General features: G+C 46.2%; 1 protein-coding gene across 1 annotated transcript in view; it reads right to left on the reverse strand.

Moving 5' to 3' along the window:
• FGF18 (fibroblast growth factor 18) overlaps positions 1 to 26,555 on the reverse strand; it is a 71,188-nt gene that overhangs the window by 12,569 nt on the left and 32,064 nt on the right. Inside the window, exon 4 of the mRNA XM_061348399.1 lies at positions 5,915 to 6,021. Within this exon, the coding sequence (XP_061204383.1) occupies positions 5,915 to 6,021 (107 nt within the window). The remainder of the gene's footprint in view (positions 1 to 5,914; positions 6,022 to 26,555) is intronic.

Raw genomic sequence — 26,555 nt, forward strand, 5'->3', positions numbered from 1 at the left:
ATGCGTTGGCCATAGTGAGCGCCTTCACTCTTTGATGCTGTCAGAGGTTTCTTAGCCAACTTTCCTGACTAAACACACACATGCTTCAAGAAAACCCCTATTTTAAAGCTGTAATGTAAACAACCCCAAATTATTACTATGCCCTAAAGGCTACTGCTGGCAGGCATCAGTGATAAAGCTCTGCCAGAGCAGTCTGGCATCTAGCAACAATTTGTTTGTTGTCCTGCAAAAATACAGAGAGCCTTGCCATATGGTATTAGCAACTTTCTGGTAACATTCAGAAATATATTGGCTTGGAAAGCAGTTATCACAGCAGAAAAAAATCTTACATCTGAGGGGCAGGTCTCTGCTGTAAGCGGTGTCAGCATGGTGCTGGTGCCGGTGCTGGTCAGAGGCAACACTGGTCAGCAGAGCCATGCCACTGCAGCCCTTGGCACAGTCACGCTTTGGCTGGCACAGCTTTTCTTCATAGGCTGGACTGCGCTTGAGGGCACAAGCTGAGCACTGCTTGCCTGTGCATTGTGCTACATCAGCAAAGCTGTCCCAAAAAGCACCCCAGATGCCTGGCATCTATCTGAAGCAATGTGCAGCCACCCTGACTGGTCGGGGGGTTCCTACCTTTCACCAAACAGCTTTTTCCCACTGTTCACATTAAGCACAGAGAATGGAAGAATAAACCCAAACTCATTAAATCGCCTTTTCCAAAAACAACGCACCTATATGGTGCTTTTTCAAGAATAACGTGTATATAATGATTTTCTGAGTGTGTATATGCCAGGTCACTGAGGATTTGTGAAAGAAAACCCAAAGAGAGACGATGAAAGCCAGCATGTGGATTTGGTGGAAAATCACCCATTTTATAGTATTGTGCACTCTCAGGCCTGAATCCATAGAAAGAGCTGAACTGAGGTAATGAACTGGGACTTCTTGGGATACGACTTTACTGCTCTCACCTTCTGTAGAGCTGGCAGGGACGATACCTGTGATAGACCCCATCGTGTCTATCACTTTTCTAACTCTGCCCCTATTTCTGGAATCTTCTCCTTAGCCACATCCTATCTCAGGAGGACTCACCCCATTTACAGTGGTGTGGGAGCTTCCTATAGGCTCACATCAAGATTACAGCCATAATACATGGAGCAGCATCACATAGGAGCACAGCACACAACTGACAGTCACCACGCTCTACCAACGCCATCTGCATACTGAGTCCCATCCCACCCCAAGGAGACAGCTCCAGCACCCGCCACCTGCATCTCCTTCCTTAGAAGACTTCAAGGAGTGACTTAATGCACTAACAGAGCTACTCTCAAAATGAAACCAACAGGGAACAATATTGCTGCTGAACCTAGAAAAGACTTAATCTACATAATGTCATGGAAGAACATTAGTGGGATTACTCGGAGCATCTTTGGAAGAAACTTCTGGATCAAAGACGTGCTTCGCTTTTTCCCCATTCTTCTCAAATCTCCTGGATTCCTTCCAGTCATTACTGGCATTCCCTACTTATATATCTTGCTCTCAAACTCGATGTCTCCCTTGCCACAGTCTGCAATAAGCAGCCTTTCCTCCCACTTCGTAGCTCTGGACAAAGCCAGGGTCCACTCTCCTCTGCCCCTTGGCCAGTCCAGAAGAACAGGCCTACTCTCTCCCTTTATAGTCTCCTAGTGTCGACCAGACTGTGTGATCCCATGGGTGGCTGGTACAGAACCATAAGAATTCCCTGGTGACAGTGCCTGGGAGTAGGAGATGCTCTGATCACCATGTCTCAGCCACCAGCCCCAGAACTGGGAAAGGGAGGAGCTTTGATCACCCTGTAATGGGGCCAACAGATCCATTTAAGCCTCAGAGATATCTCTGACCACTTGCAAATGCTCTCCTGATCAGGGGCCTGGGACAGGGAAACCTCTATAGCATCCCGAAGCTCTGGAGAGCATGGATTTGCTGTAAGGACAGGCTCAGCAAGAACAGTTAGAGGTGGCCGATCTCATAAAGAGTCACTTGCTCACACTTAGGGCTGCTGTTCCTTGCTCCAGAGACTTCAAAGACTTATCTTTGACAGCCTTCTACAAACACGAAGTCCTCACTTTATTGACATCCTTATCTCAATGCATAAGATAAGAGAAGCTGAGGCAGAGAAAAAAACACAGGACTCCCCAGGAGAACCACAGCTAGAAACTCACAGCTCCTCCAAAGAGATCCTCAGCTCCTCTTCGCCCATAACACTGAATTATTGCAAATATCCAGAGTTCTTGAGTTCCAGGTGACCAGTCATGTTGTGCCTTGTCACAAGTGGACAAGTCACATTGCTTCTCTCTGTGGAAGAGGAGCTGAACCTCTCAGTCCCCTTCTCCCCCATATTTGTAAGAAGCCTGAGATAAATACACAGGAATAATAATTGTAAAGGTTTTCAAGTAAAGCACCTAACATTTCTGTTCTGAGTTTTCATATTTTAGTCTCTCCCCTTGTAATACAACTCCACCATAAAGAATGGAGAAGTCTCTGGGGAGACCTTAGATCAACCTTTCAGCACCAAAAGGGGGCTTCCAAGAAAGATGGAAGTAAACTTTTTAGCAGAGCCCACTGTGATAGAACAAGGGGTGGTGGTTTCAAACTAAAAGAGATTTAGACTAGACATAAGGAAGAAATTTTTTACAACGAGGGTGGTGAAATGAAGGTGTTCAGGTTGCCCAGAATAGTCATAGATGCCCCATCCCTGGAAACACTCAAGCCCAAGTTCAAAGGGGCTTTGAGCAACCTGATCTAATGGAAGGTGCCCCTGCTCATTGCAGAGGGATTCAACTACATCATATTTAAAGGTCTCTTCCAACCCAAACTATTCTATGACGCTATGATAAATTTCAGTGGTCCACAAAAAACTTCAGCAAAATCAGAAAACTCAGGACCTACAATTTCTACATAAAGGTACCAGAAACCCACAGGCAATATATATATACATATATACACACACACATATATATATATATACACACACACACACACATATATATGCATATGGTCAGAAGGAAAAAAACATAAAATGTTTCTTGGTCCTTCTTCAACGTAACACCAAGAATCAATGAAGAAACACAATCACATTTGTTTTCTCCTGGTGCTGGTCATGTTTAACAGAAAAGTCACTCCCTGTACGCTTGCCCTGTCTCCAGTTTTCACAAGCAGCACATAGAGCATCAGTGACCTCGCAGTGGCGTGCTATGACAATAAATAAAGTTAGAAACGTTATTTGGGTTAGAAACCCACAACAACTCTTTTGGTCAACATTGGCCATAAACACACACATGCAGCAGCAACTAAGCAAGGGAGAAAACACCAGGTTTGGGCCTCCTGAGAAAGCTCCATCAGATGGTTCCTGCTCAGAAACGCTATCATGGGTGCAATTGCTGATAAATGAATGAAAAGACACAAGGCTGCTCTTCTTAGCCCTGTGGGTTAGTCTGTTTGCTTGCAGCACAACCGGCTCTGAAGTGGGGAGCAAGCCCCATCTCTGCAGCTCTTGCATTCATCACCCACTCCAGCCGAGAGCAACAACCTGCTCCAGCCTGCAGTACACTTTGTAGGTGATTATGGGAAACAAAAAGGACTAAATTCAAAGCAGGTTTTCAAGTGGGGGGTGAGGGGGTTGTCCAAAACTGCTGACTGAGGAGGAGAACAAAGCCAGATGGCATATGCTGGTATTGTTAGGGATTGTGCAGTGTAAGGCAATAGGAAATGAGCAGAGAAAAAGACCCGGGTTGGTCCCATGGCTCCTCTCTTGCCAAATGAACATACCACGGTGACCATGAAACAATCAGTTTATGGGTCTCATTCCCCTTCACCCCGAGACTGAACTTAAATATTTTTATAAGCCCAGGCATAACTTTTATCTAACGTTTTCCTTGGGGTTTACTAGATGTTTCGAGCATTCGAGCTAAAAAGCATTCCCTCAGACTCTTGCCACAAAAAGAGCTGAAACTATGATACTAATTAAAACCACACTCCTTGGTATCAAGAAGCCATGCTATTATGCTCTCTTTTTGCTCATGAGAAGCTGTTAATACGGACAACGCATCTGGAACATTTTCCTTCCAAACGCCATGCGCTGTACCCCCTCCTGCTCAGGTCGTCTGGTTTGTGAACTTGTCAGCAGTTTGGGGTGGGAAGGCTCATACTGACAAGAACAAATTTAGTTATGTTTTTAACAACAACCCATTTGCCAGCTTAACCTTATGAAAAGCACACCAAGAAAACTAACCACAGCATCATGATGCTGCACGAAAGGTGACAAGCTAAAGAACTGTCCTGCCTTGGTGCCCAGTGGGCCCAATCAAGGGATGAATCTTGCCAAAATACACTATATGTTTTGGAAAACAGCCTCTGACTTTGCCAAGATGCTCCTAGACACTTGGATTAGACCAGAAAAGGATGTGGGTTGCACTGTGCACCACTGCTGATCCATCCTGGGCTAAAGTCAATTGAAGAAAAAGGTAAGATTTCATGCTCATTTTACCATGTCTAGTTTGAATGCTTCTAAGGTCTCCATTACTGTGGTATCAGTACCTCATACACATTAACAAAATTATCCTTATAATGCTTCAGGGCAAAACTCCATTATCACATTTAAAGGGTGGAAAATTAAAGCACAAAAAGAAATCAAAATCAAAGGCAAGGTTTGTGTTCAGTGAAATCTTTAAAAGCACCCACATGTGTCCTGAGAGGGCTAAATCCGGTTAAACACCAAATTTCCCTGTCCAAGATCAAACAACAGTGTCTCATTGCACCACAGAAGTGCAGGAAGCAGAGAGAACTGACTGCTTCATCCCAGCCCTCCTGCAGCATCAATTCCCAAGTCCCTACCAATCTGAAGCAGTATCCTGGATGCTGCCTGCTTTGCCAAGCAGCTCCACAGTGTTCAGGAGCTGGATGCCTCAGCCAGGGCTGCTGTGAGAGATCTGGGGTTAGGAGCATCCACACCACACACAGGGACAGGAGGGGAAGGCACTTGTTCCGCAGGTGTCACTCTCAGGACCGCAAAAGTAAATACTGCTTCATCAGAGCAACCTGGTTTCTGGTTTCTGCTGGGGAGCGAGGCTTTAACTGCATTGACTCAAAACAAAACTCAGCCCCAGAGATGCCAGATTATCTATTAATTCCTGGGGTGTAAAGTGCAGGCAGTGGAGGAGAGGGGCCTTTGAGATCTTCTATTTTACATGTACGTTCTAGTGATAGTTTAGCTTTGAGCAAGCTCCTGCCTGGTTAGCAAGCTCCTAGGTTTGCCAGCAATAAAGAAGAACTGCCTAAGTTACAAAAACAAGTTAATAGACAAAAAAGTATGACTTCAGCAAAGGAGTTCAGCTAGGTGGGTGAATAGCTGTAATTTGTTGCATGCTTCCATGGTGCAGGGATCCAAAGTAATAAAATGTTCCTGTAACGCTAGAACCGCAAGGCCCAGCCCCAGTGTGATGTTTTGATTCCTGCAAGAGCCCTGCCACAACATCTCTTGGCTCACCACTGGAAGGAGCCTTATGTGCCTACCTCCCTGGTGCTGACCTCCCCACACAGCCCTCTGCTTGTCCTTTTCTTTTGAATTCCCCTCCAAAGAAGGTTCAAGTAATGAAGTTATCGTGGAGGCAGCCATGACAGTGGGATGCCAAGATGACATCTCACATCAGCACAATGGCAAAGCACAAACCCATCCGTACCCAAAGCATCATCAGGGAATCCCAGGGCTGGCTGCAGAGCAAACTATTATAGAGGGGGGCTGGGGAAGAGCACGGACTGCCTCGCAAACCCCACATCCCCTCTGTCCTGCTTCTCATTTGAGGCTGACAGGCAAAGCTCGGACACATCATTACAGCCTTGAGGAGGCTGCTAAAGGTACACTCATGTTACAAATGAATTAATAGGAAACACTTACCTTCCCCACTAGCTTGCCTTTCCTATTCATGCAAAGGTAGAAGTCTGTCTCCTTCCCTTTGATCCGGACTTGACTGCCAAAAGTGTCTGTTTCCACTAGAAGCTGGGCTTGTAAAGGAAGAAGAGAAAGAAAAGCATTTACCAATGTGGTCCAATTAAGCCAGAGCATGCAAAGCTCATCAGCACATTGTCCCATTACCTCCACTTGAACCACACCACACTAGGATGCTCTGCAAGTGACCAGCCCAAGGAACCACCCAGGGCTGAGCTCCAGGCTCTGGCAGAGGTGCAGACACAGCATGTCTCCACTGACCCCTGTATGGATGCTCTGGGTTTAATGCCAGTTTAGCACAGAGCATGCACATACACATGTGCTCCATCTATCTACACCAACCCCACTTTCCCATCAGCAACACAAAGCTCATTGCTAGCGTTCCCCTTCACACTACAGGAGGGTTTTCAGAGGGTAACAACATGGATTTTATCCTCATGAAGAAAAGAGGTTAGCATGACAAGAATAAAACCCCTTTCCCCACAGCCAGCAGCCCTCAAACACTGCACAGAAGTGGTCCAGCCACACGCCTGTGGCTCAAAACATCACAGTGATCTCCTGAAGGTCACCACTACAGCTAGCGGGGGAGAAATTTGGTGCTTCCTGTTCTGTCTGATGAAGACCTGCCCTGCAGACATCCTCTGTGTGTCTAGCCACGCTCCCCAGAGGTCACCAACTGCCTTCTGGCAGTCCAGGTCCATGACTCCTTCTCTAGCTAGGAGAAACATGGACAATCTCATAGTGCCTCACATGGTTATTGAGGCCAGAGCTGGTTTGCAGCACTGCCATGAGCCATGGTAGAGGACAGATCTCTGCTGCATCATCATAAACTACCTGCCCTGACACAACTGTATTTTCAGAGGTGCCAAGCTGCCACCCAGATGTGTATGCACCATGCCATCATCATCTCAAAAGCCTAGACATGGCCAAATTCAGTGTTTTATTCCACCTCTGATCTAAACACACATTCCAGTCATGCTCAAGGTTCGGATTCCCGGAATTTCCCTGGAGAGGAAGGAATAAGCAGACTGGACATTTTGGTTCAGATCTACCTCCGATATGGAGGGGGAGAAAGGAGACATGGTCGAAACACAATGCAAGAATGTGTGAGTGTCAGCAAGTGCAAATCCACGGTCCTGCTCTGGAAATACTCACGCTTGTAAGACCTGAGCTGTACCGTAGAAACGCAGCCTTTGCCAAACTCTGGAGAATGTTTGATCTGTGCTGCAAAAAGTCACATTCTTTTTGGCATTCATATTTCAAACTTCAAAACTCTCTAAGAGCAAATACGTTCACTGTAAGGATTTACCATGGGGATAGAAATAGGAGTTTGTTTCATTTAAACACATTAATATTTTTCCCACTTGTAAGGTCAGCTTCTGGCTTCTGCAGCAGTGCAAATATCACAAACCTTTAATTCACAAGGGCCCCAAACAGAGTTTTCCCTTTGCAGCTCAGTCATATATGCAAGTTCAGGGTTTTCCAGTTAGTAGCTACTTACATTTATTTAGATGTATTTGTTAAACCCGTAGTCAAGGGGGACATATTTAAAGCTTGTTTCTGACAGCAGATGGGATAACGCCTTTATTACAGCAGAATATTACTTGCAATCAAGCATAAATATGGAAATTTATCTAAGTCTTTCAGAATTGCACCATGGTTTTGGGGTGTCTGTGACGGAAAGCAGCTTGCAGGTGACAACTGGGTGCTGCAGGCTTTTCTCTCCACACCTGTCAAGGGGGAACTGAACCAGGAGCCACTTAAGTAAGGAAGAGCCATCTGAACCAGAAATATCCCATCATTTTAAGGATATCAAGGTAAGCCAAGCCAGGAGGGGGAATGATGGCACAAGCTCAAAGATAGGTCTTCAAGGAGAGACTGACCAATATTGGCATATAACTTGGTGAATGCTGACTGCTCCAAGAAGTCCTGTGAGGCTGCTCAGATGCAACACAGCATTAATAGACAAGGGAACAGCCAAAGGTATAGCATCCTAGATTGATTTGGTTTGGCAGGGACCTCAAAGCTCATCCAGCTCCAAACCCCTGCCATAGGCAGGGACACCTTCCACTAGAGCAGGCTGCTCCAAGCCGTCTCCAACCTGGCCTTGACAACCTTTAAAGAGGTGACTGTGAAAGGTCTTCCCCACATGGAAGCAAAGGACTAATGATCAGTCTCACAGGGGAGAGCAGCAGCCTGCACACAGAGGAAAAGGTCCCAGAGACTGGCCCAAGAACCACCAAGGAGTCACCCACAGATCTACAGGGTTGAATCCAGCCAGGCAGCAAATGCACCCAGGGCCACCCACCAAAGGGATCGAGTGAGGGCTCCACAGCTTGCACAAGCAAGAAGAAGACACAGCAAGCTCCCCATTAGGCTGCAAGGCATTCCTTGTCCATTCCAGTCTCAGTGCTGTGATTAAAGCTGCCAAGCATAATGCTGCACATTAGATACCAGTTGTGGCCAGCCCAAGCAGGAGCTAACATAGATAAAACACTCCAAAGTGAGATCTTGAGCTGTGATGGACAGTTGGCACCCAGCATCTCTCCAAGACAGGTCCCCATGGCAGCCTGCGCTCAAATGGGCAAACCCCCTCCCTCTGCAGCCAGTGTGAGTAATATCCAAGCTGATTTTAATTTGAAAAATATCACCTTAAAAAGATGCCGGTTCCCTGCTGTGAAAATTAAAACCATCTGGATGGAGTGATTTCAAATAATCAATCTAGGTCTCCTTTGGCACCACTACTAATTAAAATATGATACCTCCCTCCCCCTTGTTTTTAAATAAATAATTTAAATAAAGGTTAAAGAGCTAATAAAAATAATGTCATAATTTAAAACTAAATGGAAGTTACCTTTCCTGTGAGCTGCAGAGGTTACACCAGTGCTGAGATCCCTCCTGCACAGCATGGACCAAGCAGGAGTGGATGGGTCAGCATTCAGTGTGACATCCACCCCAGTAAACACATCCCCCAGCACCCTGAGGGGGGCTTGCGAGCCCCAGGAGTCATCCTGCACCCAATGCCTAAGAGTGGGAAGCAGAGGAAGGAGGTTGCTGACACTGTCTGCTCCCCGCTGTGACCCTGGTTGCTAAACTACAGGCTAAGGGCACCCGTAGGTACCCGCTTCTGAAAAATCTGAGTCTAAAGATGCTGGGAATGTGTTCTTATTTCTAGGGATCCTTGACCTTCTTTCCTACAAGATAGATCAGTGTGGCTTTAGGGTCAGGTTCATAACTCAGTTGGCTTCCAGCCTAAGTCATCTCTTACAGCTGATTTCTCCTTTTTACAACAGGCATCTCCCTAAATGCCCTCAGGAGCCAGACTTCAGGCAGCACATCTAGTCAGATAAGAACAGCAGGGATGAACCCCAGCCCTGAACACTGCCACAGGAGGTCCTGGGGAATGGAGGTTGCCCCAGCAGAAGGGGTGGCTGAGGTCTCCCACCGCACTCACTCATGATGGGGGAAAAGCTCAGTCACCACTAAAAGGAGTTAAGTTCACATAAACTTGGCTTGATGTCTGGTCTCTACGATATTCTACAGCCACAACTAAAGCATTAGGGAAAATCAAAGGGAATTTCCATTGAGACTCAGGTAAAATAGGTCCCATCAAGCCAGGGCAGTGTCCCCACAGCAGTCTGCTGCTCCAGACACCTGCCTCCCAGCTCCATGAGTCCCTGGATACATCAGAGAGATTACAATCTTTATTTTCAACAGCCCTGCACTCCAGCCTTCAGATCACGTATTATTGTTTAAATTCTTTGACAGCTAGATATTCTGATATATTTTCCAACGGGGGAAAGAAAGAGCAAAAGAGAAAAGATGTCTTTAAAGGGTGAGATCTTCTGCTACATGCTTTTGCCTTATTGGCCCATTTAACCTAAACCTTCCTGAAAACTCCCACTGGAAGAGACTGGAATTCCTCACAAGTCTAGGTGAAAAGGATTACATATATATGTTGAAAAGCTATCTTCCAGCTAAGAAAACATGAAGTCAGGGAGATATGTGAAGGTGGCAGAAAACTTGCCAAATTATCTTTCAAATATATCCTGGGAGTGGGAGGACAGGAGCCAGAAAGGCACAGGCAAAGAAAAGAGAAAGAGGGCACCTAAGACGAGTAAGGTTTACATGTACCTATCACAGAATCCTTAGCACCAGCCAGTTTCAGACAAATGAAGAGATAAAAGGGAAAACAGGGAAGGTGCAGAAGGACTGGATACTTTCAGTCTATTCACCATTCACTTTTTTTTTTAACTTCTTTTGCAGGTAAAAATCCCACAAAATGAACCACAGACAGAAATAAAGTGCCGCTGCTTATGCTGCCCACTGGCATGTTGCAGCAGGCCAGAGAACACAGATTTCCTGGGTCAAAGGTGCTTAGAGAAGACCAAGATTTTGTTGCCTTTGTCTGATGAAATTATAAAGTTGTGGAAGCCACTCTCAGCACTTAAAACCATTTCCAATTAATGAAGAAAGAGGATGTACAGATACCCCAAGGCTGGGAGCTGTGATGGACAGAGGCTTTCCAGTTCAGTTACTGTGGTGCTATGAACCCAGACAAGCACATTTCCATAGCTCCCAGCATATACTGTACCTGATGGAAGAGTAAAGTTTACTCTCTGGTAAGACTGAACCCCAGCATGGCCAAGGGTTCTTAAAATAGTTGAAACCTGTGCAAACACAGCCTACCCCCTACCAAAATCATGTGAGACCCTTATGTGATGACAACATATGAGAGAATGACCCTGTCTCCACTTCCCATTCCTGATGTAATGACAAGGGAATAACTCCAAAATTAGGTAAAGTCTGGAGGGTCTAATAAAGCCCACAGGCTACGAACAAGTGAGGGAATGTAGGCTGCATCCTCCAGCTCTGTTTGCATACTTGTATATTCCTCCAAACTGTATCATTTTAAACAGTTATAACTCATACAACCCAATCGCCTTCTCAATTATTCAGGTGCAAATCAGGAGTAACCACCAAAGTCAATAAGGCTGGTGCTCAGGAGGGCAGAGCTCTGACCCACATACCACTGCAATTAGCTCATCCAGTCTGTCTTCAGCGAGCATAGGATATGTATGTCAAATTATTAAAAGGGATGGTCGAGGGGAGGAGGAGTGAGAGCAGCTCCAAGATCTAGGCTCCAGATATTTGCTTTTTTAAGGCACCACTTTGCACAAGCAAGGGAACAACCAGGTGCTGGAGCAGGGGGACAGCACAGGGAGCAGCACACCCAGTCTTACCCCAGACTGCTGTTTCCCTAAATGAGATTTTCCATTAAACATCATATATTTTGCTCAGTCAGCTGATGCAGTGAGGGAAAAGGCATCATCTAGAGTGCATGAGCCCCTCAGAGCATCAACACTTCAATATACACCAAGTGCCAAGTCCCACTGTACTTCTTGCCAGATTTTGGGCTGGGAAGGGGAACAGGACCAAGGGCTCTGTGTGAACAAAAGAATGACTGCAAAGACAACCTGCCACCCATGTAACAGTCTTAGTAGCTCTCAGGAACCAGACAGGTTAAATATTTGCATGGGAGACATCAGAAGAAAATCTATAATGCAGCAAAGACCTCAAAGGCACTTACACTGCAGCAACCTGATCCTGCAAATACTTTCACACAAAGAACTTCACACACATCGGAAGTCTCGAGTGCTGATAAAGACCCTACTTGGCTTCAGCGTCCCGCCTCTGCCACCAGCTGCACGGCTGGACATGCTGGGAACACAGCTTTGGACACAGTCGTAAGCTCCCCTCCTCCCCAGCCCTGTTCGGGGCTATCTTCCTGCCCTGACTACTTGCAATCACCCCATGGAGCACATCCATTGATGTGATGGAGACAAGTGCAGGATCACAGCACTTTTAACAGAGAAACAAGGGCTACTGTTCCCCTCTGAGGAGCACCCCTCTCTGGGTTTCACCCACACAGCACTACCAATAAGAGCTTCAGTCTCTGGGAGATGCTTTCAGGCTCTCCCATCTGCAAAACACCATTGAACACCAAGAAGACGTCCTGTCCCACTGCCAGGATGCTGAGCTATCCCCACAGTGCCCACTGGGCACGTCTGCATGACACGAGGCCAAGACATGCAGAAATCTCCACACTAGTGCCAACCACGCCAGCCTGAGCACCCAGCCCAGGACAGATGTGCAAGCATGACACGCTGCTGCAGCAGTTAACCCAGTAGAGTGCACAGACCAGGATATTAGAGTAATAAAATATCACTTGCATTCTAGCAAAGCCTCTGCTATTTAAATGTGTCAAATCGTTACACCCTGAGGAGAAGGACTTCGTGTGCTGGTTGATGAAAAGCTCCCCATGACCCAGCTTCAGTGTGCGCTTGAGCCCAGAACCGCCCCCCTCCGTGTGCTGGGCTGCAACCCCAGAGCGTGAGCAGCAGTCAAGGGAGGGGATCCTGCCCCTCTGCTGGGCTCCGGGGAGACCCCCCCCTGCAGTCCTGATCCAGCTCTGGGGCAGCAGCACAAGAGGGACATGGAGCTGTTGGAGAGAGTCCAGAGGAGGCCACGGAGATGCTGCCAGGGCTGGAGCAGCTCTGCTCTGGAGCCAGGCTGAGAGAGCTGGGCTGGGTCAGCCTGGAGAAGAGAAAGCTCCTGAAGGGGAGACCTTAGAGCAGCTCCAGTGCCTAAAGGGGCTACAGGAAACCTGGAGAGGACTGCCCAGGTTCCTAAAGGATGCAAAGCTTCCAGACAGTCCCTATAAACTAACTCTACTCACCACATCCTGGGAGAAGCTTATATGAAAATCTGCTAATTTGACGTCTTTTATCAGTCCGTGCATATAAAAATTGTTTGACAGTTCAGCTGATGTAAGATCAGAATAAATACCAAGGTAGGTCCTAGAGATTTTGCCCAACCTAAAAACAAGCTTAATAAATCCCTGCATCTGTGATTCTATGAAAAATAAAACATATCTGAGGACAAAGTGGACATTATCTGTACCATATTACCAGCCCAAGCCTACACTACCCAGTGGCCAGTCATCATTTACCCATGTGAAAAATGAGCGTAAAATACTGTCATTCTGACACGAAGCCATTTGCACCCATTTGTAGATCTAAGAAAACAGGATTAAGCAGTGGGGAAACAGACTTGGCCTCTTGCAGATGTTTTATACATAATTCACCATGAGAGACACAAAATATTTTGGCAGTTGCTTCCATGATGGTGAATAAGCTTATTTAGACAAGATTCAGTAAAACTGGAGGTGATAGGTTGTGTGCTTTAAAAAACCCCGGGCAGGGAGCAGAAGTGAACAACTTCTGCCCTGAACTTTGCCACCTGCAAATTCGCAACGACTAAGTAGGCCTGGAAAGAGAGACGTTTAAAACGTTAGCACAGAAATTCCTCTATCTCACCAGGGTGTCTTGCAGCCTCCAAACACAGCTCAAGTGGACAGCATTTCTACAGAGGCAGGAAAACTGCTTGACAAGCTGCCAGGCTCTGAGTCTGGAATTAGTGAAGGATGAGCCTCAGAAAAAGTTCAGAAGCTCTGTTATGCTTGAAAAAGCACCTAAAATGAAAAATAAAGGGCCAAACCCTCATGTCTTTGATCATTCTCATTTGAATAAACTGCTACTGACACAGTCAAGCCCAACAGACAAGGACTTCAGGACCTGGCCCTGAGCGCCCAGCTGAAACGCGTCCAAAGCACTGGACTCTCTTGGGTCTGGAAATAAAGTGAACCTTCCCTTGTCCCGTGGAGGGTTAGGATTACCACAAGAACAAACCCTGCTCAAGTTATTTTGACTCTCGTGTTCCCAGTCTCAGTTGAACCCAATGAAAATAGTGATGCACACAAAAATAACAATAAGCAGAGAATGACAACTATGGGAGCCCCACGTACTCTCGCTTCTCCAAAGCCACTTCGTTTGACCCCAGAAGCACAGGACAGACCACACTTACTCTGAAGCACTCACCCACCTCTCTTGGGCAGCCCAGAGGTTGGCTACTCATCCTGAGCAATAAAGTAGGTGTGATGTTACCACCACCATATCCACTTATCAAGAAGTCCCAAACACATACATCTCTCCTGTAAGCCAACACCATGATGGTTTCATATGCTCCAAAAATTAGTCCCATCCAGATTCATTGTTGTATTTGTGAGTGCTCCAAAACAGGGCTAATCAGGAGAAATGCGTAAAGCATATGCAGTGCTACTTGAATTTAGATTATCAGCCATTCCTTATATACAAAGATGTTAAGTTCCACCAAGAAGGTTTCTTACTCTGTGCCATTAAGAGCTGAAATTATGAAAATTAATTTTATGGACAGGAATATAAGGGAGGGGCTCACTGCAACTTTACCTTCTTCCAGTAACTAACATAATATGCTGAAAATAAAGTTGCAGGATGCTCCAGTATTTTCAATGGGATGTTTGTGGCTCTGGAACCCAGAGGAGGAGAGGCAGCAGCACAACCTACCAGAAAAGAGCATTCTGGCACATGGGGAAAATTCCTCTATATTTTAAGATTCTAACCGGAGTTTGTTCTTGCAAATGGATGCAAACAGAATTTCAAAGATATTTGACATATTCTTAAATGAAATAGAGAAAATTGCCATTCTAAAGTAAGAATATGGCTATTTTGGCGCATGGCTTGAAAGAGGTGGACAAGAACTGAGCTTGTGTGGGGACAAGCATCATCTGGAGCAAACTGCAAAGCACCTTGTTTCAGTGTCCGTTTGAAAAGGTCTCTCCCTAGCAGACACAGCACAATTCTTCCAACTATTCTCAGAGCAGCAGCAACAGAAATAACAAAAAAAAAAGTCAGATACCCCATTAACTTTCCCTTAGCACCTTTGGTTCCATATATTTATTTTTGGAAACACATTAATCACAGGGTTTTTCTTAAACTATTACCCCCCATTGGTAAGATTATTTACTTGCTTTTTACTGCATTTTAATTGCATGAGAAGTTTTAAATGTTTGGGGCTTTTTTTTTTTTTTACTAGTGTCATTTGGGAAAAAAAGCATCTGGCACTGGGTACCTCAATAAGACCTCTCAGAACTGTAAAATTAGTTTTATGTTTTAATAAAGGCACTTTAAAAATCTCAAATAAAATCCTGCATTCAAACCATAAGTGTTTGGATTAAGAAAAGGAGATCCCATGTTAGATTTTTATATAAAAAGTAAATCAAGTACAGTACTAAGGCAGTCCACATCTGTGGTGTTATAACCAAGAGCAGCAAAGAAAAAAGGCAGTATCTCTAATTTTGGGGTATTATTTGGGGGTATTCTGGATTTAAAGAATCAGCATTAGCAATGTAAAATTTGAGCTGTATTATTGTTACTTATCCCAGTTTTAGTTTACGTAGAGACCCAGGCCACCTATAAAGCTCAGACTCAGATCTATGTTTTCAGCCCAGGTTTTTCAGCCCTTTTCTCTCCTCCCTGCACTGGAGCATCCTCCTCTCCTCTCCCCATACCAGAGGGGGTGGCGCTGGGGACCTGCAGAGGGAACAGTCCCTTGCGACAGTGAGTGCCATGCTTGCAGGTGACGCTGCTGCTGGTGTCCAGCCTATAACTGTCCCAACATGAACAGAGCATGTTCATCTTGGAGGGCTCTTCAGACATCTCTGTAACCAGCATGTCATTCACTATAGAAACCTCCAGGCACACAAAGGATAAGACCCAAGGCACAAGCCCTCTTTCCAGCATTTGCTACCCCACATCGGTGAGCACATCTCTCCTCCCACCAGGACACCGGCACAGGGTATCCAGAGAAGCTGTGGCTGCCCCATCCCTGGCAGTGTTCAAGACCAGGTTGGATGGGGCTTGGAGCATCCTGCTTTAGTGGAAGGTGTCCTTGCCTGTGGCCAAGTTACCCCACACCTGCTGCCACCACCTCAGCTCAGTGAGCCACTGCTGCCACTGCCCATGACACCTGTCATCACATGAAGGAGCCTGAGGACACACCACACAACCCATGGGGCAAGAAACAGCCTTTAGAAAACACCACCTTATGTGCAAGAGCCCAGCACAGAGCTGCAGCCACTTTGGCACTGATGCACCACGTAAGAGACTCACTTCTTCATCTGGGCTCCAAAGGAGCAAAGGAACCTGCTAACTTAAACTAAGGAGCTTCTGTGCAAGCTCCTGGTTGGGGAAGCAGATGGCTTTCCCTAAATCCTGGTACCCACCAGGCCTGGCCCTCCACTGAGGAGGTGAAGTGAGCAGAGATCCTGTGCACAGGCAGGCTCAGGCCAGCCTCCAGCTCCCCGGTGTCCCACCGCAGGTCCACCTCCAGTGTGAAGAGTTAAAGCTCATCCCCCAGCAGGCCCGGATGAAAAGAAGACAAAAAAGCAGGATGCTGGTGAATGCCAGCAGTGGGTGGCCGGCGCTCTGCACACAACAGGCACAGCCAAGTGTGTCTGGCACCAGACAATTATTTTCGCTGGAGGTGTGTGAGGCGGGAGAGCTGAGAGCCATTCTCCTGGCGAGGCAACCAGCCATGCCGGCAACAAAGCCGCCCGCCGGGAAGCGTCCCTCTCCTTGCTCCCATCTCCTCACCGAGGGCTGGGGTTTTATTCTTCTGTGTTGTCCTTCCTGCTGGGGCATTCGCAGCTCTGACAAAAAAGCAGGTCAAATATCCCCGAACGGCGCATTGAGCGCTTCCCCTCGGCTTTCCACGGCTTCCCTGCCATTTTCCTCCCGGACTCGGGAGCACGGCAGTATTTATGGGGTAGCAAGCTGACCCCTCGGCTGCGGCTGCGGTGGGCGAGAGTGCCTGACGTTAAGTGCTGCTAATGCGTTTTGCATTTGTGCTCGGGGGCAGGAAATCTCAACTTCCAGTGCCAAGGGGTTAATTATAATTTATATAGCAAAATCTCAGGCTGGTGGGTTTTTTTTTTCCCTCCAGCTAATTAAGAGGTATAATTACCTTTGAGAATCAAAGGGATATTTTGGTACCCAGCTCTTAGAAACAGATTACAGGCAGTTAAAACAGAAGGACACCTTTGCTTCTCTACGCGTGCTTAATTTTTGATTTAGATCGTTAACAAGAAACTGTCATATTCCTGATCCACCACCAAAGCATACTGGAGACCACCTATAGGAGCTGTTGCAATAGGATAACATACAGCTTTGCTGTTTTCCCTGTTTCCAATTACATGTTTTACTGATACATCACCTGCCACTCAGGGCTCTGGCAAAACTTCTGCTTATTAATTAACAAAGCTTCATGATGACCTTCGGGGGGTAGTACCTAAACAAACCAGTCTACACTCAGGCTGCAAGCCTGTGACTACTTACTCCTGAGACAAGCAGAAGGCTGATGAATACTATAGCTGTATCACAGAATGGTTTGAGTGGGAAGGGACCTTAAAGCTCATCCATTTCTAATCCCCTGCCATGGGCAGGGACACCTTCCACTAGAGCAGGTTGCTCCAAGCCCCTTCCAGCCTGGCCTTGAACACTGCCAGAGATGTGTCATCCCAGACAGCATGGCAGCATCTCTGCATTGCCCTATTCTGCCCAGTGGCCCAGTACAAACTGGGATCACCACTCACCACACCAGCCCTGGGAACTGGAGACAAGGGATAATTGGCAGCACCAGAACCCAGGGTACAGGTGAGCAGCCAGCGTGGCTGGGCAGCCAGGGAGGCAGCACCCATAGGGCCCATCTCCAGCAGCTCCAGCATGGGGATACGTCCATCACCTCCCACCATCTCCCCCCATTGGCTCCTTGCCTTCCTGTTTGTGCAGATGTTTAACAGTTGCTGGTCTCTCTCACCACTCTGAGGTGTTTGCTGAGCCATTTGCAAAGGGTTAATGTAATTGAACATTCAGAGGGGGTTTTGGGCTAAAGAGAGCAAGAAGAGCTTCCAGGGAACCATTAAAGTCCTGCTCCAGGGAGTCACTAGAGTTACACACGCAAATCAGGCTGCAACCTCAGCTTGACTTGGCACAGGCTGTGCAAATACATCTTCCACCATTCATCACTTTTTAGGGATGCAGTGGGTTATTACTGTTTGGGAAATTAAGCGCCTCACTTAGAAACTGATGCTGTGTAATTGTCAGCAGACCTCATGCATCGTAGCCTCTGATGTATCTGTACCAGCAGCCTCCACCCTGACCCATAAGGCAGCTAGAAGCAGACGTGAGGCCGGCAGTGGCAATAAGAGCAACCCTTTCTCAGAAGAGGAAGTTACCATTAGGACCAAGAGGAACACCTGTCCATGTGAGTTAGAGATGAAGCTCCTGCTGCCAAAGCCAAAAGCGGAGCTCAGCAATCAGTATCCAACAACAGCAACCCTCTGCCTACAGCATCAGGCTGCCCACTGATGCGCCAACATCAAAGTTGCTGTGTTGAATTCACCATAAAGTAGCAGAAGCGTACAAACCAATGTGGAACATTATTGTTAAATTCAGAGGAGATAACACAATCAACACCTCAGCATGGAGAGATGTCCAGTGGTACTGCTCATCTCAAAGGAGCTCTGACATGTTCATTTAGAAACCTAACAATCAATATATCCTACAGGTATTTCGATCCCTTGAAGCCACTCTTCGACAGACAACTGCTAGAGAAAGGGCACATCAGTTGTCATGAGCCATTTCACAAGAACATCTACAAAACTATGCAAACCAGTACTTGAGCAGAGCATTTCCAGTACTACAGGAGCCACCAAACAGAATATTCTGTTTCACTGCAAGAGACCAAGCGCGAATCAGGAAAGCTTTCAACGTGAAGCTTAAGAATAAAGGGTAGAAGAGGGGATGGTATCTTTTAGAGGGTTTATTACTGTGTACACAAAGGCATTTCTCTCCTCACACCAGGTACAGCAATGGGTGCAGGCAAGAGGCTGTGAAAGGACCTGGGCTCAGCACTGGAAAAAGCAAGACAGGGATTACAAAACTGTTGCTTGTAGCCTCAGCTCAAGCCATTAACCTACCTGACTTCTGTGGAAACGACTTGTAAATGCTTAATCAGCACTACGACTGAGTTATACAGAAAAGAAAAAGAAAAGGAAGGGCAGATCCAGAGAGAAATACACATACATACCACCACTACCTTTCCCTACAGCTTGCTATTTATTGAAGAGGCAGCAAAAGCTCCGATGCACTTCAGAATACAAACGCTGACACGGAAATTCAGAGCCCTGAACCGCTTCCAACAGGGAAAATATACTGACCACAGTCTGTTTGGAGGTCAAACAAAATCAATAGCCTTTCTCTCCAGTCTGTCTCTAAACTAAGCTTCTTTCAAAGACATCCAGAGAAAATGGATCATCTTTTGTTGTTGTGTGTGGTTTGGGTTGGGCTTTTGTTGTTTTGCCTTTTTTAAGTGGTCAAACATTCATACGAGTATAAGAAACTCCTTCCTCCTGCAACATACTGAAAGGATTGTATAGAGGTCAAAACTGCCCATCAGTTTTACTACACAATAGATGAGTTATCCATTCTTGGGGAGGAAACCAAGCTGGAAGCTGCTTAACACTCGGTTAGAGAGGAAAAAATAAATCAATGTATTTGCCTGATCGTGGTACGTTTAAAGCTGGTTGTCAATTAGTTCAACACAGTTTGCTGTTACAAAGCACAACAATTTAGCCCCAGGAGCTGAAGTTTGCTGTGTTTCCTCAGATTCCTCCTGCTGAGAGACAGATATTGGCTGCAGACAGGTCAGGCACTGAGGAGGAGGAGGAGTGAGAATGGCAGTCACAGCGCAGAGTAAGCCTGTGAAAGGGAGCCTGACATTGGATACAGCAGGACTGGGACTCCTTCCTTCCACTCAAACTACACAATAAACCAGATTTGTGTCCAGAAAGCAGTTGAGACAGTAACTGGCTATTGCACCAGTACAAAGTGTGCCTCTCCTCTCCACAGTATGCACCTTTTAAGATAAACTACAGTTTATATACCCCTCTGCAGATGGTATTGTCTTTACATGTGTGAGTTAGTCACCCCAAGCTGAGGGAAAGAGCAGAAGGACCAAAGTGGTAGAACAGAAAACTTTGCCTACATCTGTTTTTTTAAATCATACAAATTCTTTAAAACCTCAATACAGCAATCACAAGGTGAAAACAGAGGGACAAACCACAAAAAGCCACTTCCTAAGGGTCTGACTGAACGCATCCTGAAGGAGAACCACTGCCTTCAAAGCAACACACCACTGATGGCTTTATCTGCCAGTTCTGTTCTGACAACCCGTGTTGAAAGACGCTCACAAAATTATGTAGGCTGAGAAGGCTCTCCAGAATTCATCCAGTTCAACCCCCTACCGCAGGTAGGACCATAAGGGGTCCTTAGCTGTGCTCCAGCTCCCCTGCAACAAGGTGCTCTTCCTAAGACAAACAACATCTTTGTCTTGCACCTAAGGGTTCACATCACTGTCAGAGATGTGGCTGGGGAAGGACAGACACATCTGCAGCTGACTTGGGCCCCAGCACTAGTGAAACAGAGAACAGACATCAGCAGGAGTGAGCTGCCCATGGCCATGGCCATGACCATGAGCCTCCGTTGTCCTTGCAGCCATGGTCCACAGAGCCACACTGACTCACATTGACCCAATGGGCATCCCACTCTGCTGATGTGTGCTGCTGTCAGTACCTATACTAGTTACTAAAGCTACCATATATTTCTTACTCCCATTCTGAGTGCAGTACACAGCACACAAGCACCAGCAGCAACATGCACCCTGACTCACCCACCACCCTGCACTCACAGATGCTGCAGGAAGAAGGGTTTGTTCCACCAGCTGTGTAAAGGGCACCTCACTTCTGAGTGAACATATTTAGCATCTTCTTATTAGGATCTTAGCTTCTTCTTGTGCCCACACAGGCTTGATAGTTCCAGCATGAGAAAATCCTGGCAAAGCTCAAAACAGGTTACAGCAACAGTGATCGCCAAATGTTCACCTTAACTTGTGGTTGCAAGAACAACCAAGGCTGGTAGCTGGGAACAAAAGCACGGCTTCTTTGCAATGCTTTTTGCCTCCCCTCCTCCAGTCTTCCCAGGTGGAACAATTCACCCGGTAACTATAGAGCTCTTACATTTGCTTGTTAGCACCCCCAAATTAGTAGGTGTAAAGTCAATATCCTTTTGCCTATTTGCTCCTAATGAGTCACCAGTCAGAAACTTAACTTGAAAAAAAGAATGGTTACAAATGCAGATGCAGAAGCAAATGAAATAAAGGCCAGAATCACTGCTGAGCAAATGCTGCACAAAGGCAAGGGGCTGGGCACACCACGCAGCACAGGACCATTGTCACCAGCTAAAACCTAACAGCTTTGATTTGCCTCCCACTGGCTAAAACGGTTTGAAATGCAAGGTCTTAACAAAGGTGCAAGACACAGGAGGAATGGGAAGCACTGCTGGGCACTTAATCTCCTTTCAGTCTCACACAGGAGCTCCAGGAATGGCTCTGCTGAAGGCGGTGGAGTTTCATGAGTGTGTGGAAGAGGATAATCAGGCCCTAGTTCTAACAGAGACCTAGCTCTGTGATCCCTCCATGCAACCAGCAGAAATGTTATTTAGGATTTATACTGAAGTTGCCTCTAGGCAAGCACCTTGCTGCTGGAGCATGGGACATCGCTGATGCCAACAGGACAAGACGAGCTTTCAGCAGCTGTGAAGTTCACCCTCTGCATCTCCACGTTGTGTGATTTGAAACTAGGAACCCAAAGCACCCATCACGCTGCTTCGGCACTCACCCCTGCAAAACTCTGTCAGAGCAGTAACAGGGGTTTTGTGGTCAGGATACCACTCAAACCCATACCCATGGACACACTGAGCCTCATGACTGCCCCTGGCCAAGCACTGGGGCCATTTGAATATTATCTTTTTATAGTTATCTGGTATTTACATGCAATCCTATTCTTAGCCTTTCCCTACACACTGAGGTCTTCACCATTGCCAGCAGCTGTGGGTGATGTTCCCTGCTGCTGAAGCTCCCCTTGCACATCCCACCACCCATTTCCTCTCCTGCTTCTCCTTCAGAAAACATCAGGTATAAACCAAACCATACCAGCCCTGCCAAATAGAAGCCAGGACCCCAAGCCTACATCACCTACCATATGCTCAAATGCCAGTGACTTGCGTCACCATCGTGCTGCTTAGGCACAACATCTGCTCCTTCTCCATTCCAGCAGCCCATCTCTTGGATGAGGATCAGAAGCCACCAAGCAGCATCAGAGGACTCCTCTCCACAGCACTACCTGGAGCTGGTTCCCTTCATCCAGCACTGCTGCCATCCAGTCGTGATGGCAGGGAAACTGCTTGTTGGAGAAGACCCAAAACACATTGCAGCTAGAAGGCAGGGTCATGGCAGACAGCTGGATGTTTTTCTTATTGCTTTGGGAAGAAAGGTGACCTTTTTGGCAGCTGTGAATGCAGAGGAGGAGAAGGCCTTTTAGGCATTCATTTCAGCTCTCGGATATGAGAGCAAAATAAATCTGAGCACTACCCAGTGATTCCTTAAGCTCAACCACTTCAAGCAGCATCAGCAAAGGACAGACATACCCCCAAAGTGGCTACAGCACAAGTCAGGGACGCAAAGCTCAGGGGACATTTAGAAGGCCACAGCTCCTGTGTCACCATAAAAGCATGAATCTGCTATGGGCATTCAGAAAATACTTAAAATCCATCAGGGACCGATGCATGTGCTACTTACTGCTGGCACAGCTCATTAAAAGGGATGCTCACAGAGTGCAGCTACACGACCATCTCCCTCCAACCCCAATATCCCCTCTCTTCCTAACAGTAAGGAAAAATAAGGGTTTATTTTTTACTGGGCCTTCTCCCTCCCTTCACTTCCAGCTTGCCTTCTCCCTGTAGCAAGCCCTGAGACCGCAGACGCTCTACATGTGTTCTCCTCTGCATCCGACTGGCAGGCAGTCTGGAAAATGCCAGTATTGGAACGGCCTGAATTCAGCGGTTTCTGAATGCTGATCAGACACTATTTCGTTCAAGCCACAGATAGTCATTTTTGGGGGGTATTTTCAGCTCCCTTTTTGGACTCTTCCACATTTCCAAGTGTCATGCATCAGCAATCTCTCCTGTTAGGGGCTTCATTATTTTTTACCTTTCTGCTGGTCCTGAGGCTCAGTGTAGTTTTGTAGGGGACCAGGCTCTTCCCTCCTTTTCCAGACAGCCACGCAATGCTCCTGGTGCTGTTAATGTTTGCTGCACTTCACCTCACAGCTGCGGAAATTCCTGACTATCTGGTTTTCACAAGAGCCAAGGTGAAATCTGAGCAATTGAAGTGCCTTAGTGTTTTAGAAAGTCTAACACCTTTCTTGAGGAAAGCCCAACCTGGAAACAGAAATGGTCTCACAGCATCTAAAATCACCAAGTAATTACTTCTAACCAAGCTACTGATGTGGTCTTCATTACCACCGTCTCTTCAGCATCTTTCCATTTGCAATGCTTTTATCTTGACAGCAAACCTAAGAGGTGAGGAAATGGTGCACACCCTTGGTTTGGAGCTGAAGGAAGGACACATCAGGACATCGAGAAGATGAAATTCACTTTGTTGTATGTGAAGAGCAAAGGTCCTTCTCTCCGCTGCCTAGAGATCCCAGCCTCAGTGTCCCACCACCTAAACTGAGATGCTCCATCTGAGTGACTTGGCCAACACCACCAGCATTAAGTCTCCTGCAAAGCAAGCTAGTGACTTCAGGTCTCAAACACAACCTTGTGAGATCCCATGTTATCATTAAGCAAAAGGGTGCTCTTTGCACACCAAGTTCTGAATTTCTCATCCTGTCTTTAATTAAGTATGTTCTTAACAGAGTTATTGACATTCTTCATTTGCTCCAAACATTTCTTATGGAGGCCAGATCTCAGTGGCCACTTGACAAGCACGCGTGGTAATGTACACCAAAGCCAAAATTTACAGGACAGTTTGTTGATGAAATTTTACTTTCCCCTTTTCAAAATAAAAGCAATTTTAAGAACCTTTCAGAAATGAAGACTATCCTGTTCACAGGGTACTTTTAATTGCATCCAGACTTGAATTCATGACTGGCCTAATGCTTAGATATGGGAAAACCTCAAATACCACAATGCAACGCTTGATAATAGACACTAACATAAAACAAGTGCAATAAACTCAAAGGAGCTCTCCCAGCATTTGTGCACAGAATCACTCATGGCCGGGAAATACATTTAAAATGATGCAAACTTCTTCCAGAAGAAGTTTGGGTTGGAATGGACCTTAAGGATCATCTCCTAGTATCCACCCCAGGTACAAATTTCAGATAGAAGCAATCTTTGCACTAATATGCACAGTGCATTTTCAGAGTTATGCAAGAGGAAGAGAAGCCTTAACTTTGTTTCTGTGTTATTTCATCACAGCCAAGGAAGAACATTTAGTGAAGCAGCTGCTTGAGCTATATGGGAAAGAAGCTTTATCACAGCAAGGCAGGAACAGATAATATCATATTGACCTGTCTTCACGGTCTGGCATGCACATTTTCATAAAGTGTCTTGGAAGATAAATCACTATACTAATAATATTTGTATTGATTATCTAAACTGAAGCAGCAATCGACTCCATTGTCTCACTTCCTCTTAAATTGCTCACAGATGGGATCCTATTTCCTATTCTGCATTTCTAATGGGAACACTTAAATCACAGCACAGAATTATGTACACACAAACTGTTAACAAAAACCTTTTTATGACTTGCATGAAAATAAAGATTTTTCACTTTGTAGCTCACTTCCCACTCCACACAGAAATCAAAAATAACAAATTATCAGCAGACCTCAAAATTACTTCTCCTCATTATTTCTGGGCCCCTAATATTTACTGACAGACAAGCCTGTTTCCCAAACCCTCATTAGTGATTACGGAGACTTGAAGTTTGGACACAGAGCTAAAAGGTGATGATGGTTTTTCCCCTGTGAAAGTCAAGGCTCTTTAAGCTATCTCAAGGTCCAGAAATAGAGAAATAAAAAAATCACTATAGCGTCAGAGGGAAAATAAACAGCTTCTGCTGTTACTACAGGTACAAAACAGGGACTGCTGCAGAAAGAGCTGAACTTCAGATGTGAAGCTGGCCACAGTGGGAGTTTGGATTACCAGTTATCAAAACCAAAAGTAAAGGAAATTGGCAACAAATGCATTGTTTGAAATAGGTTTGTCGCTAATCAAAAAGCAAAAGGCACCGATTTTAGTTGCCAAGCTTTTCATCCCACCTAAGCAGAGTTTTCCCCTTCCCTAGCACAGGCACACAGTACCCCAGAATCAAAACCAAAAACGTCTTAAATGCCAATTCAAACAGCTGCTGTGCCTTTCACAGTGGCCTGGAAGGTGAGGGCAGCCCAGGCTCCTCGCTGCCCAGCCCAGCCCCAGAGCTCCAGCTCTGGTTCAACAAAGCAGGAGCCGGCTGCAGCACATCAGTTTATCCCCACGCCTGCACCACTGCCCTGCTGCAGACAAGAACAGGAGGCATTTTAAGGAATAAAAATGAATTCAAAATAAAATAAATCAAGAAGGTGATATTGGGCAAGAAGGGGAAAAACAGAGCCACAACATAGCAGCTGGACGGCACAGGCTTCTCCAGCTCAGGCCAGTCCCCAGGACCCATATGACTGTACAGCTGCCATGGTGAATGATCATCCCTTGCGCTGAGGTCAGCTCTGCCCCCGGGCTAAGTAAGTGAAAATAAATGGTTGAGAAGATAAAAGGTCTTTTAAAAAAATTATTTGTCTTGTTGTCATGTCAAAACTGTAATGGGAAGAGACTGGAGGTAGCGATACGTCCTTTAAATAGGAAACAGCCATCCTGATGGTTCAGCGGAATAAATTACAAAGCAAATCACAGGTCATGCCTGGTATAGGGCTGAGCAGAACAGCCCCTTTGGACGTACCTAGTTCCTGGGAAGAAAAGTAGCCTTCTGAACATCCAGCCTGTGGAAATACAGCTATATTTAACTAACCCAAGTCACACTTAGGCCACATCTCCTGCCTTTCTTACAGGTTAATTCTGCACCTTCCAGCCACAATGAATTTAGTTTTTAATTCCCACTCTTCCCAGGAGGGGGATCAAAATTGATTTTTAACTATTCTAGGAAGGGAAAGGGTTAATCAGGTTTCCCAAGGCTGCTTGCTGTTAAGGTGCCAGAAATACCAAGGGGGAAGAATGACTTGCTAAAGATGGGACAATGGCACTGGTATTTTGCATTTGTTTCCAGGCTTTGAGATAGAACAAATGGGAGTCATTAGTGAAATGAGTTTAGGGAGTTCTAAATTAGCTGTCAGGCTGCCAAGCCCCAAGAAGTGCTATGTCAGCCATTAATTCTGGAGAGCACGGGATTACCCAGACCTAGGAAGGAATCCTGTAAACTTTAGAGTCAATTAAAGGAGGCTATTTCACTATAATATTTTCCACACATATTACACCTCCTTATGGAACAGAGCCCACTTCTACCACAAATGAAATCTCTGGCGGGCTGCACTGTGGCTGATGTCTAGACAGCCGTAATGGGCTCTACATGGGCTTGTCCACTGGCACCTCTGGGAAGCTCCCGCTAGAACAGCAGGCAGGACTGCAAGCTGTGGAGTGCATCACCCAGGCTGGGGTGGCCCCAAGAAGAAGCCACCCATCTCCCCAAGTCGCTTGCA

The sequence above is a fragment of the Neopsephotus bourkii genome, unplaced genomic scaffold (assembly GCF_033783945.1).
Source record: "Neopsephotus bourkii isolate Nb327-2 ecotype Australia unplaced genomic scaffold, CSIRO-AGI_Nbou_v1 NB_357, whole genome shotgun sequence".
Taxonomy (NCBI): domain Eukaryota; kingdom Metazoa; phylum Chordata; class Aves; order Psittaciformes; family Psittacidae; genus Neopsephotus; species Neopsephotus bourkii.